General features: G+C 38.7%; 1 protein-coding gene across 1 annotated transcript in view; it reads right to left on the reverse strand.

The window, feature by feature from the left end:
* Positions 1 to 17,227, reverse strand: part of LOC144355159 (O-acyltransferase like protein-like) — a 128,682-nt gene extending 111,455 nt beyond the window's left edge. Inside the window, exons 1-4 of the mRNA XM_085496499.1 lie at positions 16,771 to 17,227; positions 15,683 to 15,855; positions 7,219 to 7,300; positions 6,370 to 6,472 (exon numbers count right to left, since the gene is read on the reverse strand). Of these exons, the coding sequence (XP_085352625.1) occupies positions 6,370 to 6,472; positions 7,219 to 7,300; positions 15,683 to 15,855; positions 16,771 to 17,227 (815 nt within the window). The remainder of the gene's footprint in view (positions 1 to 6,369; positions 6,473 to 7,218; positions 7,301 to 15,682; positions 15,856 to 16,770) is intronic.
* Between the last annotated feature and the right edge of the window lie 1,027 nt (positions 17,228 to 18,254).

The following is an 18,254-nucleotide window of genomic DNA, read 5'->3' on the forward strand; positions in this document are numbered from 1 at the left end:
GCAACTAGATGTGTGTCTGAGCTACTAGATGTGTGTCGAAGCCACTAGATGTATGTCTAATTACTAGATGTGTGTCTAAGGCACTAGATGTGTGCCTAAGCCACTAAATTTGTGCCTGAGCCACTAGATGTGTGTCTGAGCCAATAAATGTGTGTCTAAGCCTCTAGATGTGTGTCTGAGCCACTAGATGTGTGTCTGAGTCACTAGATGTGTAACATCAAAACCTTTGAGTAGCAGAAGGGCACCTGTCAAAGCCAATATCAAAGTGTATGAACCAATAGAGGGTATCGGGGTAACTAGACGTGTGTCTGATCCACTAGATGTGTGTCTGCACCACTAGATGTGTGTCTGAGCCACAAAATGTGTGTCTGTGCCACTAGGTGTGTGTCTGAGCTACTAGATGTGTGTCTGAGCCATTAGATGTGTGTCTGAGCCACTAGATGCGTGTCTGAGCCACTAGATGTATGTCTGAGCCACTAGATGTATGTCTGAGCCACTAGATGTGTGTTTGAGCCACTAAATGTGTGTCTGAGCCACAAGATGTGTGTCTGAGCCACAAGATGTGTGTCTGAGCCACAAGATGTATGTCTGAGCCACTAGATGTGTGTCTGCGCCAATAGAGTTGTGTCTGAGTCAATAGATGTGTGTATGAGTCAATAGATGTGTGTCTAAGCTACTAGATGTGTGTCTGAGCCACTAGATGTATGTCTGAGCCACTAGATGTGTGTCTGAGCCACTAGATGTGTGTCTGCACCAATAGATGTGTGTCTGAGTCGATAGATGTGTGTCTGAGACAATAGATGTGTGTCTAAGCTAGTAGATGTGTGTCTGAGCCACTAGATGTGTGTCTGCGCCAATAGATGTGTGTCTGCGCCAATAGATGTGTGTCTGAGCCACTAGATGTGTGTCTGAGCCACTAAAGGTGTGTCTGAGCCACAAGATGTGTGTCTGAGCCACACGATGTGTGTCTGAGCCAAAAGATGTGTCTCTGAGCCACTAGATGTGTGTCTGCGCCAATAGATGTGTGTCTGAGTCAATAGATGTGTGTCTGAGTCAATAGATGTGTGTCTAAGCTAGTAGATGTGTGTCTGAGCCACTAGATGTGTGTCTGAGCCACTGGATGTGTGTCTCAGCCAATAGATGTGTGTCTTAGCCAAAAGATGTGTGTCTGAGCCAATAGATATGTGTCTCAGCTACTAGGTGTGTGTCTGAGCCACTATATGTGTGTCTAAGCCACTAGATGTGTGTCTAAGCCACTAGATGTGTGTCTGAATCAATAGATGCGTGTCTGAGCCACTAGATGTATGTCTGAGTCACTAGATGTATGGCTGAGCCACGACATGTGTGTCTGAGCCACTAGATGTGTGTCTGAGCCACTAGATGTGTGTCTGAGCCACTAAATGTGTGTCTGAGCCACAAGATGTGTGTCTGAGCCACAAGATGTGTGTCTGAGCCACAAGATGTGTCTCTGAGGCACAAGATGTGTGTCTGAGCCACTAGATGTGTGTCTGCGCCAATAGATGTGTGTCTGAGTCAATAGATGTGTGTCTGAGTTAATAGATGTGTGTCTGCGCAACGAGATGTGTGTCTGAGCTACTAGATGTGTGTCTGAGCCACTAGATGTGTGTCTGAGCCAATAGATGTGTGTCTGAGCTACTAGATGTGTGTCTGAGCCACTAGATGTGTGTCTGAGCAACTAGATGTGTGTCTGAGCTACTAGATGTGTGTCGAAGCCACTAGATGTATGTCTAAGCTACTAGATGTGTGTCTAAGGCACTAGATGTGTGCCTAAGCCACTAGATGTGTGTCTGAGCCACTAGATGTGTGTCTGAGCCACTAGATGTCTGTCTGAGCCACTAGATGTGTGTCCGAGCCACTAGATGTGTGTCTGAGCCACTAGATTTGTGTCAGAGTCACTAGATGTGTGTCTGAGCCACTAGATGTGTGTCTGAGCCACCAGATGTGTGTCTGAGCCACTAGATGTGTATCTGAGCCACTAGATGTGTGTCTGAGCCAGTAGATGTGTGTCTGAGCCAATAAATGTGTGTCTAAGCCTCTAGATGTGTGTCTGAGCCACTAGATGTGTGTCTGAGCCACTAGATGTGTAACATCAAAACCTTTGAGTAGCAGAAGGGCACCTGTCAAAGCCAATATCAAAGTGTATGAACCAGTAGAGGGTATCGGGGTAACTAGATGTGTGTCTGATCCACTAGATGTGTGTCTGCACCACTAGATGTGTGTCTGAGCCACAAAATATGTGTCTGTGCCACTAGGTGTGTGTCTGAGCTACTAGATGTGTGTCTGAGCCATTAGATGTGTGTCTGAGCCATTAGATGTGTGTCTAAGGCATTAGATGTGTGCCTAAGCCACTAAATTTGTGCCTGAGCCACTAGATGTGTGTCTAAGCCACTAGATGTGTGTCTGAGCCACTAGATGTGTGTCTGAGCCACTAGATGTGTATCTGAGCCACTAGATGTGTGTCTGTGCCACTAGGTGTGTGTCTGAGCTACTAGATGTGTGTCTGAGCCATTAGATGTGTGTCTGAGCCACTAGATGCGTGTATAAGCCACTAGATGTATGTCTGAGCCACTAGATGTATGTCTGAGCCACTAGATGTGTGTTTGAGCCACTAAATGTGTGTCTGAGCCACAAGATGTGTGTCTGAGCCACAAGATGTGTGTCTGAGCCACAAGATGTGTGTCTGAGCCACTAGATGTGTGTCTGCGCCAATAGAGTTGTGTCTGAGTCAATAGATGTGTGTCTGAGTCAATAGATGAGTGTCTAAGCTACTAGATGTGTGTCTGAGCCACTAGATGTGTGTCTGAGCCACTAGATGTGTGTCTGCGCCAATAGATGTGTGTCTGAGTCAATAGATGTGTGTCTGAGTCAATAGATGTGTGTCTGAGTCAATAGATGTGTGTCTAAGCTAGTAGATGTGTGTCTGAGCCACAAGATGTGTGTCTGAGCCACTGGATGTGTGTCTCAGCCAATAGATGTGTGTCTGAGCCAATATATGTGTGTCTGAGCCAATAGATATGTGTCTCGGCTACTAGGTGTGTGTCTGAGCCACTAGATGTGTGTCTAAGCCACTAGATGTGTGTCTGAGTCAATAGATGTATGTCTGAGCCACTAGATGTATGTCTGAGCCACGAGATGTGTGTCTGAGCCACTAGATGTGTGTCTGAGCCACTAGATGTGTGTCTGAGCCACTAAATGTGTGTCTGAGCCACAAGATGTGTGTCTGAGCCACAAGATGTGTGTCTGAGCCACAAGATGTGTCTCTGAGGCACAAGATGTGCGTCTGAGCCACTAGATGTGTGTCTGCGCCAATAGATGTGTGTTTGAGTCAATAGATGTGTGACTGAGTTAATAGATGTGTGTCTGCGCAACTAGATGTGTGTCTGAGCCACTAGATGTGTGTCTGAGCCAATAGATGTGTGTCTGGGCTACTAGATGTGTGTCTGAGCTACTAGATGTGTGTCTGAGCTACTAGATGTGTGTCTGAGCAACTAGCTGTGTGTCTGAGCTACTAGATGTGTGTCAAAGCCACTAGATGTATGTCTAAGCTACTAGATGTGTGTCTAAAGCATTAGATGTGTGCCTAAGCCACGAAATTTGTGTCTGAGCCACTAGATGTGTGTCTATGGCATTAGATGTGTGCCTAAGCCACTAAATTTGTGCCTGAGCCACTAGATGTGTGTCTAAGCCACTAGATGTGTGTCTGAGCCACTAGATGTGTGTCTGAGCCACTAGATGTGTATCTGAGCCACTAGATGTGTGTCTGTGCCACTAGGTGTGTGTCTGAGCTACTAGATGTGTGTCTGAGCCATTAGATGTGTGTCTGAGCCACTAGATGCGTGTCTGAGCCACTAGATGTATGTCTGAGCCACTAGATGTATGTCTGAGCCACTAGATGTGTGTTTGAGCCACTAAATGTGTGTCTGAGCCACAAGATGTGTGTCTGAGCCACAAGATGTGTGTCTGAGCTACTAGATGTGTGTCTGAGTCATTAGATGTGTGTCTGAGCCACTAGATGTGTGTCTGAGCTACCAGATGTGTGTCTGAGCTACTAGATGTGTGTCTGAACCACTAGATGTGTGTCTGACCTACTAGATGTGTGTCTGAGCCACTAGATGTGTGTCTGAGCTACTAGATGTGTGTCTGAGCCACTAGATATGTGTCTGCACTACTAGATGTGTGTCTGAGCTACTAGATGTGTGTCTGAGCTACTAGATGTGTGTCTGAGCCACTAGATGTGTGTCTGAGCCACTAAATGTGTGTCTGAGCCACTAGATGTGTGTCTGAGCCACTAAATGTGTGTCTGAGCCACAAAATGTGTGTCTGAGCCACAAGATGTGTGTCTGAGCCACAAGATGTGTGTCTGAGCCACTAGATGTGTGTCTGCGCCAATAGAGTTGTGTCTGAGTCAATAGATGTGTGTCTGAGTCAAAAGATGTGTGTCTGAGTCAATAGATGTGTGTCTAAGCTAGTAAATGTGTGTCTGAGCCACTAGATGTGTGTCTGAGCAACTGGATGTGTGTCTCAGCCAATAGATGTGTGACTGAGCCAATAGATGTGTGTCTGAGCCAATATATATGTGTCTCGGCTGCTAGGTGTGTGTCTGAGCCACTAGATGTGTGTCTAAGCCACTAGATGTGTGTCTGAGTCAATAGATGCGTGTCTGAGCCACTAGATGTATGTCTGAGCCACTAGATGTATGTCTGAGCCACGAGATGTGTGTCTGAGCCAGTAGATGTGTGTCTGAGCCACTAGATGTGTGTTTGCGCCAATAGATGTGTGTCTGCGCCAATAGATGTGTGTCTAAGCTAGTAGATGTGTGTCTGAGCCACTAGATGTGTGTCTGAGCCACTGGATGTGTGTCTCAGCCAATAGATGTGTGTCTGAGTCAATAGATGCGTGTCTGAGCCACTAGATGTATGTCTGAGCCACTAGATGTATGTCTGAGCCACGAGATGTGTGTCTGAGCCACTAGATGTGTGTCTGAGCCACTAGATGTGTGTTTGCGCCAATAGATGTGTGTCTGCGCCAATAGATGTGTGTCTAAGCTAGTAGATGTGTGTCTGAGCCACTATATGTGTGTCTGAGCCACTGGATGTGTGTCTCAGCCAATAGATGTGTGTCTCAGCCAATAGATGTGTGTCTGAGCCAATAGATATGTGTCTCGGCTACTAGGTGTGTGTCTGAGCCACTAGATGTGTGTCTAAGCCACTAGATGTGTGTCTGAGTCAATAGATGCGTGTCTGAGCCACTAGATGTATGTCTGAGCCACTAAATGTATGTCTGAGCCACGAGATGTGTGTCTGAGCCACTAGATGTGTGTCTGAGCCACTAGATGTGTGTCTGAGCTACTAGATGTGTGTTTGAGCTAATAGATAGGTATATCGGCTAATGGATGATATTGACTCTGAGCCAATAAAGACGTATCCCGGGCAACAGATTGAGGTATCTGAGGGAATGTAATTTGCATAACTCGTGTATTCAATATACAAAACTGCTTCAGGGTTAAACTGGGATATGAATATATACATATATAGTGTAGACACGAAAGTCGATTATTCCAAAACAAAAGTGCTCAATACAAAGTATATGTAGAGCGGGCGAATACGGTGATAGAGGAATTAATACACAACTCCATGAATATTGAAACTCGACAGCACTGTTTCGTAAGGTACAAGTACCTCACTCATCAGGAGCTTTATGTTTAATAGTTCACTGCACCAAAGAGCATACATGATAAGCTTCGCAAATTCACTTATCAAAGAAAAAGATATTAAATATAAAATACAATAGAAAATTCTTGCTCGTGGTAGCCCGTATAATAGCTCCAGCAAACGATGTATTTTATGTTTGAAAGAAAAATTCATCATAATTTTTAGACCCCACCACTCCACACTAAACAAAAGAAATGAACTCGTGTCATCATGCCGACACAGATCAAAAGCTCTATTATGTAACAATTAAACTTTCTATTTAATTTTAATTAATATGTTAATTTGCGTAGCTTATAATATATGCTCTTTGGTGCAGTGAACTATTAAACATAAAGCTCCTGATGAGTGAGGTACTTGTACCTTACGAAACAGTGCTGTCGAGTTTCAATATTCATGTAGTTGTGTATTAATTTCTCTCTCACCGTATATACATATATATATATATATATATATATATATATATATATATATATATATATATATATATATATATATATATATATATATATATATATATATATATATATATATATATATGTATATATATATATATATATATATATATATATATATATATATATAACATGTTTTTCTAATTATCTTTGAAAGCGTCTTAATGGATCCTGGGAATACTTACAACATTACAATGGTGCCAGTAGACACGGGATCATCATATTCACAGTAGGCACTTATTGGTGTCATCACATCATATAAAGGAAATGAACGCATTACTTCATAACCTACATGATAGTAAAATAATATTACATTGATTCAGATAAAACACATGAATTCCCATAACATTCATATTCCGTGCATGTGTGCACACCATTACCCATTCATTCAATCAAATTCAACATGTCTATACTATACATTTTGCATAATGCCAATATTGTTAAATTTTATTTAATATCTTCAAAATGTGTAACCAGTATAACCCTAAGAATCTCCGTGCAAAAAATGTTTCAAGGAGATTGTTCAGCCAATATGGTGCTTGTGTTTAAGTATTCCAATGCCGGTGGAGAAGCATGCACATTGACTTAAATACAATAAGTGTATTAGAAATCCGCCAATCAGAACTCTTGGACAAGGCATCCAATGGTGTGTTCTACTTTTCCATCAGTGGTATGTTAAACTATTGTGTGATGTCTATTTATTCAATGATTTTAAACTATTAATAGATCAGTAATTAATTTGAAGCGTTCTTTGCATTTTTGTCATTGTTTTTATTATGGGATATTGGGAGAAGTGGAATTACTTATACAATTATAACTTTTGCAATTATATTAAATCGTAGACATTCATCTTTTTACATAGTAGTACATAACCATACCAACATTGTAATGTGTAACGTAATACATATGTAAGAATGTTTATATTACCAACAATTGCGATCTCTAAATAATCAATGATAGGCATAGTGATACGCCTCAAAGCTATTCAAATAATTGGTTATATTTGCACAACAATGTGACAATTGTCAACTTACCGACTTCAGCCAGCATGACAATTTCTTGTTCGTTACACGTGCTTGGTAAACATACAGCATGTAGAGCTGGAACCACTACTGACTGCATGTACAAATATTAACATGATACAATTAACACCCAGAACTAATGTTAACTGCATGTACGTTAAGCTGACGTAACATATTCGTTAAGTAAACCTTTATGCGTAAGTTAATCCATTTCAAACAAAAAAAATTAACTAAACTTGATTAATTTTGATGGTAATAATTTATAACAACAATAATGAATTTCCCTCAGGGTCATATTGGATTCGAAGAAAGGTCTAGACGCTACGATATATTCTTCTTCACCTCACACAATCACAGGTTTAATATTATGGAAAAGACGTACACAAAACAAGAAAAGTTGCTATGATAGAATAGACGTACATGTAACAAGACAAGCTTCGCATGATAGAATAGACGTACACGTGACAAGACAAGCATGTTATGATAGAATAGACGTACACAGGACAAGACAAGCTTGTTATGATAGACGTACACGTGACAAGACAAGCTTGTTATGATAGAATAGACGTACACGTGACAAGACAAGCTTGTTATGATAGAATAGACGTACACGTGACAAGACAAGCTTGTTATGATAGAATAGACGTACACGTGACAAGACAAGCTTGTTATGATAGAATAGACGTACACATGACAAGACAAGCTTGTTATGATAGAATAGACGTACACATGACAAGACAAGCTTGTTATGATAGAATAGACGTACACATGACAAGACAAGCTTGTTATGATAGAATAGACGTACACATGACAAGACAAGCTTGTTATAATAGAATAGACGAACACATGACAAGACAAGCTTGTTATGATAGAATAGACGTACACATGACAAGACAAGCTTGTTATGATAGAATAGACGTACACATGACAAGACAAGCTTGTTATGATAGAATAGACATACACATGACAAGACAAGCTTGTTATGATAGGATAGACGTACACGTGACAAGACAAGCTTGTTATGATAGAATAGACGTACACGTGACAAGACAAGCTTGTTATGATAGAATAGACGTACACATGACAAGACAAGCTTGTTATAATAGAATAGACGTACACATGACAAGACAAGCTCTTTATAATAGAATAGACGTACACATGACAAGACAAGCTTGTTATGATAGAATAGTGGTACACATGACAAGACAAGATTGTTATGATAGAATAGACGTACACATGACAAGACATGCCTGTTATGATATAATAGACGTACACATGACAAGACAGGCCTGTTATGATAGAATAGACGTACACATGACAAGACAGGCCTGTTATGATAGAATAGACGTACACGTGACAAGACAAGCTTGCTATGATAGAATAGACGTACACGTGACAAGACAAGCTTGTTATGATAAAATAGACGTACACATGACAAGACAAGCTTGTTATGATAGAATAGACGTACACAGGACAAGACAAGCTTGTTATGATAGAATAGACGTACACGTGACAAGACAAGCTTGTTATGATAGAATAGACGTACACGTGACAAGACAAGCTTGTTATGATAGAATAGACGTACACGTGACAAGACAAGCTTATTATGATAGAATAGACGTACATATGACAAGACAAGCTTGTTATGATAGAATAGACGTACACGTGACAAGACAAGCTGGTTATGATAGAATAGACGTACACGTGACAAGACAAGCTTGTTATGATAGAATAGACGTACACGTGACAAGACAAGCTTGTTGTGATAGAATAGACGTACACGTGACAAGACAAGCTTGTTATGATAGAATAGACGTACACGTGACAATACAAGCTTGTTATGATAGAATAGACGTACACGTGACAAGACAAGCTTGTTATGATAGAATAGACGTACAAGTGACAAGACAAGCTTGTTATGATAGAATAGACGTACATATGACAAGACAATACAAGCATGTTATGATAGAATAGACGTACACATGACAAGACAAGCTTGTTATGATAGAATAGACGTACACATGAGAAGACAAGCTTGTAATGATAGAATAGACGTGCATGTGACAAGACAAACTTGTTATGACAGAATAGACGTACACGTGACAAGACAAGCTTGTTATGATAGAATAGACGCACACGTGACAAGACAAGCTTGTTATGATAGAATAGACGTACACGTGACAAGACAAGCTTGTTATGATAGAATAGACGTACACGTGACAAGACAAGCTTGTTATGATAGAATAGACGTACACGTGACAAGACAAGCTTGTTATGATAGAATAGACGTACACGTGACAAGACAAGCTTGTTATGATAGAATAGACGTACACGTGACAAGACAAGCTTGTTATGATAGAATAGACGTACACATGACAAGACAAGCTTGTTATGATTGAATAGACGTACATATGACAAGACAAGACAGGCATGTTATGATATAATAGACGTACACATGACAAGACAAGCTTGTTATGATAGAATAGACGTACACGTGACAAGACAAGCTTGTTATGATAGAATAGACGTACACGTGACAAGACAAGCTTGTTATGATAGAATAGACGTTCATGTGACAAAACAAGCTTGTTATGATAAAATAGACGTACACATGACAAGACAAGCTTGTTATGATAGAATAGACGTACACGTGACAAAACAAGCTTGTTATGATAGAATAGACGTACACATGGCAAGACAAGCTTCTTATGATAGAATAGACGTACACATGACAAGACAAGCTTGTTATGATAGAATAGACGTACACATGACAAGACAAGCTTGTTATGATAGAATAGACGTACACATGACAAGACAAGCTTGTTATGATAGAATAGACGTACACATGACAAGACAAGCTTGTTATGATAGAATAGACATACACGTGACAAGACAAGCTTGTTATGATAGAATAGACGTACACATGACAAGACAAGCTTGTTATGATAGAATAGACGTACACGTGACAAGACAAGCTTGTTATGATAGAATAGACGTACACATGACAAGACAAGCTTGTTATGATAAAATAGACGTACACATGACAAGACAAGCTTGTTATGATAGAATAGACGCACACGTGACAAGACAAGCTTGTTATGATAGAATAGACGAACACGTGACAAGACAAGCTTGTTATGATAGAATAGACGTACACGTGACAAGACAAGCTTGTTATAATAGAATAGACGTACACGTGACAAGACAAGCTTGTTATGATAGAATAGACGTACACGTGACAAGACAAGCTTGTTATGATAGAATAGACGTGCACGTGACAAGACAAGCTTGTTATGATAGAATAGACGTACACATGACAAGACAAGCTTGTTATGATTGAATAGACGTACATATGACAAGACAAGACAGGCATGTTATGATATAATAGACGTACACATGACAAGACAAGCTTGTTATGATAGAATAGACGTACACGTGACAAGACAAGCTTGTTATGATAGAATAGACGTACACGTGACAAGACAAGCTTGTTATGATAGAATAGACGTTCATGTGACAAAACAAGCTTGTTATGATAAAATAGACGTACACATGACAAGACAAGCTTGTTATGATAGAATAGACGTACACGTGACAAAACAAGCTTGTTATGATAGAATAGACGTACACATGGCAAGACAAGCTTCTTATGATAGAATAGACGTACACATGACAAGACAAGCTTGTTATGATAGAATAGACGTACATATGACAAGACAAGCTTCTTATGATAGAATAGACGTACACATGACAAGACAAGCTTGTTATGATAGAATAGACGTACACGTGACAAGACAAGCTTGTTATGATAGAATAGACGTACACATGACAAGACAAGCTTGTTATGATAGAATAGACGTACACATGACAAGACAAGCTTGTTATGATAGAATAGACGTACACGTTACAAGACAAGTTTGTTATGATAGAATAGACGTACACGTGACAAGACAAGCTTGTTATGATAGAATAGACGTACACATGACAAGACAAGCTTCTTATGATAGAATAGACGTACACGTGACAAGACAAGCTTGTTATGATAGGATAGACGTACACGTGACAAGACAAACTTGTTATGATAGAATAGACGTACACGTGACAAGACAAGCTTGTTATGATAGAACAGACGTACACGTGACAAGACAAGCTTGTTATGATAGAATAGACGTACACGTGACAAGACAAGCTTGTTATGACAGAATAGACGTACATGTGACAAAACAAGCTTGTTATGATAGAATAGACGTACACATGACAAGACAAGCTTGTTATGATAGAATAGACGTACACATGACAAGACGAGCTTGTTATGATAGAATAGACGTACACGTGACAAGACAAGCTTGTTATGATAGAATAGACGTACAAGTGACAAGACAAGCTTGTTATGATAGAATAGACGTACATATGACAAGACAATACAAGCATGTTATGATAGAATAGACGTACACATGACAAGACAAGCTTGTTATGATAGAATAGACGTACACATGACAAGACAAGCTTGTTATGATAGAATAGACGTGCATGTGACAAGACAAACTTGTTATGACAGAATAGACGTACACGTGACAAGACAAGCTTATTATGATAGAATAGACGTACACATGACAAGACAAGCTTGTTATGATAGAATAGACGTGCATGTGACAAGACAAACTTGTTATGATAGAATAGACGTACACGTGACAAGACAAGCTTGTTATGATAGAATAGACGAACACGTGACAAGACAAGCTTGTTATGATAGAATAGACGTACACGTGACAAGACAAGCTTGTTATAATAGAATAGACGTACACGTGACAAGATAAGCTTGTTATGATAGAATAGACGTACACGTGACAAGACAAGCTTGTTATGATAGAATAGACGTGCACGTGACAAGACAAGCTTGTTATGATAGAATAGACGTACACATGACAAGACAAGCTTGTTATGATTGAATAGACGTACATATGACAAGACAAGACAGGCATGTTATGATATAATAGACGTACACATGACAAGACAAGCTTGTTATGATAGAATAGACGTACACGTGACAAGACAAGCTTGTTATGATAGAATAGACGTACACGTGACAAGACAAGCTTGTTATGATAGAATAGACGTTCATGTGACAAAACAAGCTTGTTATGATAAAATAGACGTACACATGACAAGACAAGCTTGTTATGATAGAATAGACGTACACGTGACAAAACAAGCTTGTTATGATAGAATAGACGTACACATGGCAAGACAAGCTTCTTATGATAGAATAGACGTACACATGACAAGACAAGCTTGTTATGATAGAATAGACGTACATATGACAAGACAAGCTTCTTATGATAGAATAGACGTACACATGACAAGACAAGCTTGTTATGATAGAATAGACGTACACGTGACAAGACAAGCTTGTTATGATAGAATAGACGTACACATGACAAGACAAGCTTGTTATGATAGAATAGACGTACACATGACAAGACAAGCTTGTTATGATAGAATAGACGTACACGTTACAAGACAAGTTTGTTATGATAGAATAGACGTACACGTGACAAGACAAGCTTGTTATGATAGAATAGACGTACACATGACAAGACAAGCTTCTTATGATAGAATAGACGTACACGTGACAAGACAAGCTTGTTATGATAGGATAGACGTACACGTGACAAGACAAACTTGTTATGATAGAATAGACGTACACGTGACAAGACAAGCTTGTTATGATAGAACAGACGTACACGTGACAAGACAAGCTTGTTATGATAGAATAGACGTACACGTGACAAGACAAGCTTGTTATGACAGAATAGACGTACATGTGACAAAACAAGCTTGTTATGATAGAATAGACGTACACATGACAAGACAAGCTTGTTATGATAGAATAGACGTACACATGACAAGACGAGCTTGTTATGATAGAATAGACGTACACGTGACAAGACAAGCTTGTTATGATAGAATAGACGTACAAGTGACAAGACAAGCTTGTTATGATAGAATAGACGTACATATGACAAGACAATACAAGCATGTTATGATAGAATAGACGTACACATGACAAGACAAGCTTGTTATGATAGAATAGACGTACACATGACAAGACAAGCTTGTTATGATAGAATAGACGTGCATGTGACAAGACAAACTTGTTATGACAGAATAGACGTACACGTGACAAGACAAGCTTGTTATGATAGAATAGACGTACACATGACAAGACAAGCTTGTTATGATAGAATAGACGTGCATGTGACAAGACAAACTTGTTATGATAGAATAGACGTACATGTGACAAGACAAGCTTGTTATGATAGAACAGACGTACATGTGACAAGACAAGCTTGTTATGATAGAATAGACGTACACGTGACAAGACAAGCTTGTTATGATAGAATAGACGCACACGTGACAAGACAAGCTTGTTATGATAGAATAGACGTACACGTGACAAGACAAGCTTGTTATGATAGAATAGACGTACACGTGACAAGACAAGCTTGTTATGATAGAATAGACGTACACGTGACAAGACAAGCTTGTTATGATAGAATAGACGTACACGTGACAAGACAAGCTTGTTATGATAGAATAGACGTACACGTGACAAGACAAGCTTGTTATGATAGAATAGACGTACACATGACAAGACAAGCTTGTTATGATTGAATAGACGTACATATGACAAGACAAGACAGGCATGTTATGATATAATAGACGTACACATGACAAGACAAGCTTGTTATGATAGAATAGACTTACACGTGACAAGACAACCTTGTTATGATAGAATAGACGTACACGTGACAAGACAAGCTTGTTATGATAGAATAGACGTTCATGTGACAAAACAAGCTTGTTATGATAAAATAGACGTACACATGACAAGACAAGCTTGTTATGATAGAATAGACGTACACGTGACAAAACAAGCTTGTTATGATAGAATAGACGTACACATGGCAAGACAAGCTTCTTATGATAGAATAGACGTACACATGACAAGACAAGCTTGTTATGATAGAATAGACGTACACATGACAAGACAAGCTTGTTATGATAGAATAGACGTACACATGACAAGACAAGCTTGTTATGATAGAATAGACGTACACATGACAAGACAAGCTTGTTATGATAGAATAGACATACACGTGACAAGACAAGCTTGTTATGATAGAATAGACGTACACATGACAAGACAAGCTTGTTATGATAGAATAGACGTACACGTGACAAGACAAGCTTGTTATGATAGAATAGACGTACACATGACAAGACAAGCTTGTTATGATAAAATAGACGTACACATGACAAGACAAGCTTGTAATGATAGAATTGACGTGCACGTGATAAGACAAGCTTGTTATGATAGAATAGACGTACACGTGACAAGACAAGATTGTTATAATAGAATAGACGTACACGTGATAAGACAGGCTTGTTATGATAGAATAGACGTACACGTGACAAGACAAGCTTGTTATAATAGAATAGACGTACACGTGACAAGACAAGCTTGTTATGGTAGAATAGACGTACACGTGACAAGACAAGCTTGTTATGATAGAATAGACGTACACGTGACAAGACAAGCTTGTTATGATAGAATAGACGTACACATGACAAGACAAGCTTGTTATGATAGAATAGACGTACACATGACAAGACAAGCTTGTTATGATAGAATAGACGTACATATGACAAGACAAGCTTGTTATGATAGAATAGACGTACACATAACAAGACAAGCTTGTTATGATAGAATAGACGTACACATGACAAGACAAGCTTGTTATGATAGAATAGACGTACACATGACAAGACAAGCTTGTTATGATAGAATAGACGTACACGTGACAAGACAAGCTTGTTATGATAGAATAGACGTACACGTGACAAGACTAGCTTGTTATGATAGAATAGACGTACACATGACAACACAAGCTTCTTATGATAGAATAGACGTACACGTGACAAGACAAGCTTGTTATGATAGAATAGACGTACACGTGACAAGACAAGCTTGTTATGATAGAACAGACGTACACATGACAAGACAAGCTTGTTATGATAGAATAGACGTACACGTGACAAGACAAGCTTGTTATGATAGAATAGACGTACATGTGACAAAACAAGCTTGTTATGATAGAATAGACGTACACATGACAAGACAAGCTTGTTATGATAGAATAGACGTACACATGACAAGACGAGCTTGTTATGATAGAATAGACGTACACGTGACAAGACAAGCTTGTTATGATAGAATAGACGTACATGTGACAAAACAAGCTTGTTATGATAGAATAGACGTACACATGACAAGACAAGCTTGTTATAAAAGAATAGACGTACACGTGACAAGACAAGCATGTTATGATAGAATAGACGTACATATGACAAGACAAGTGTGTTATTATAATTGAATAGATGCACATATGATAATTATACCAACATCACCTACCGAAACTTCCACTTTGTTCGTAACTACACAGTATTGGGAGTCAAACGTGATGTTCGATGATCCTATTTGTACAGCTATGTTTTTAGTGACGTCACGGCAATCGTAATACGAACCATACCATTGTATATTTAGTCTTAGCACACTGGGTTCGGTTTTACCGGATGCATCGAACACTGTGATAAACAAAGATGTGAATGGTGTCAATGTATCTAGGTTTGAAAACATAAATCCGATTTAAACAGGAGAAATTAGAAGTGAATTCATACAAACTCCCTACAAGTGTACTTTTCTGTTTCCGAGCGAAATTAACAAAGTAAAATAATCCGTCCAAAGCAAATATAGATATATGTATAAACTACATATCTTACAGCAATATTTCTTACCAATGCCTTAAGTGTATATACACGATAGTATTGATTCTCAGTTTATTATGGCACATGTGTCTAGGAATACGTTTCCGCATAATATTTGTAATAATAATAATAATAATAATAACAATAATAATAATAATAATAATAATAATAATTGTTGTTACACTGTTTACAGTGTCAATAAAATAACAGACTGGAGACAGGTCGCACTAAGAAGTTTTGGAAACGTACAATAAAACAATAGCACATAACATTATTGTAATGTCCTTGTCCCCTTTCCCTATTGCCTCCTGTTTATATTTATATATATATATATATATATATATATATATATATATATATATATATATATAATGAGCAGTCACGTGATATCTGGGTTTGTTAATCTCAAGGCCAATAAACAAATAAGTACAATGGCCAAAGGTAGCGCAACAACATTTATCAAACCACACACAGTAAGTGAGTTTTCTCTCCAGCCTCGTTTTGGTAGTCTGATGAGAGCAGCGATGGAATGCCGATTAGATTACACATGTATCCGTTATAAATGTGACTGCTGTTTTAGTAAATGAGTTTACGCATCAGAGGTATCAAGTCCTCAGTCATGTGGTAAAAGTTTAATAATTATTGAATTTATGATTTACTTAACAGTTGTGTCAGTGACGCCAGCCCATCCACCTTATCCTTCTATCATGTATTAGTAATTGTATCAAGACTTACTTTCTAAAGCATAGCGCTCCGCCGGTGAACATGACAGGTCTATTATCAATTGCAAAGTTGACAACAAGCACTCTTCAGATAGATTTGATAACTTGTTCACGATATTTCCATCTAGTACTTCAATATCCAAGTATTCGGTCGACTGTGCAGTTCCAGTATCACTAACGGACGTTGGAATAAACGGACAATCTTTTGTTATATTGGTTATTAACATATTGGGTTCAATCTGTAGTAATGCTTGTATAATACCCAATCCGAGTGTGCCCAGATCCCGCCTATGATTCGCCAGAATGGAGTCATAGTGCTTGTATAGCGCGTCCGTAGTTTTTGAAACGCCGGATGAAGGGTTTACAAAAGAGTGAACGAGAGAACTTCTATGGTTTTGACTTTCCCCATTGGCGATCCTCGCCCAATAGGTGAAACCTAAAAAGACGAGAAGAGCGGTCCGGCAAACCATCCTTGCAGGTACTGCACATAAGCGTGTGTGTGTACGCTGCGATGTTGACACAGTTGTTGTGTGTAACCTTCCAAACGTCAACAATCACGCAATGCTCATCAAGTTGTTAGCAGATCATATGATTATAATCGGATGGTCTAGTCGGGTCACGTGGTCTTCAGATAAATAGATACCCCAAGAAACGCAACATAGATTTTCACGAAGTTAATCAGAAAATCTACGTTTCCACACAATGTTGAAAGCTTCCTACATGTACAAGAATAATGAAAAATAGGACATTAATTTACAAACTCGTCTCATCCTTGCTGTTGAATATAGGTCAGGTTATCTCTCTTCATAATGTTGATACAGTAACACTGGTATGTTCTCCGACATCGTAAAAAGATAATTATACTAACTATACCGTATACTGTAGCCAACTGACCCTTGTCATTTAACAGTTAATATGTCAATCTTTATTGTAAACTAGCGTGTATATACATGTTACATAAACTATTTCCAAATAATGTGGAAAACAGTTTTATCACGTGACCGTTGTGCATATCGTTAACGGTAGTGACGTTTCGTGGGAAATATCACGAACTGATATTTCACAATAGTACACGGAAAAAACTAAATCACCTGGCGGTACGTTCTTTTGTTCTTGCGATATGCTCGTTTGTGACTGAATACGTACTGAGAGTGTGTAATGATAATGATAACTGAAAGTTAATTTTGAAAAATAATTTTTCTGCCGATTTCGAAAACCATCGAAGGTCGTAAATGCACAACCGCGAGTCACCGGCAACAAACACGTGATATGAGGTGATAACTTGACAGTACTACATGCAGATAAGATAAGTTTGATATTATTTGAACTCTCATATTTAATTGGGTACGTACAAATCATGTAAAGTTATGACATGCTTTCTAACATATGGATGGAGAACTGCATTTTTCATTTCTTGAGGAAACTCGAGATAATGTGTTTGAAACTACTAATATATTAAAAAAATAAATAAGTGGGGTAACGATTGACTGTTGCTTA

Source organism: Saccoglossus kowalevskii, chromosome 1 (assembly GCF_978046115.1).
Source record: "Saccoglossus kowalevskii chromosome 1, keSacKowa6.1, whole genome shotgun sequence".
In the NCBI taxonomy this organism is placed as follows: Eukaryota; Metazoa; Hemichordata; class Enteropneusta; family Harrimaniidae; genus Saccoglossus; species Saccoglossus kowalevskii.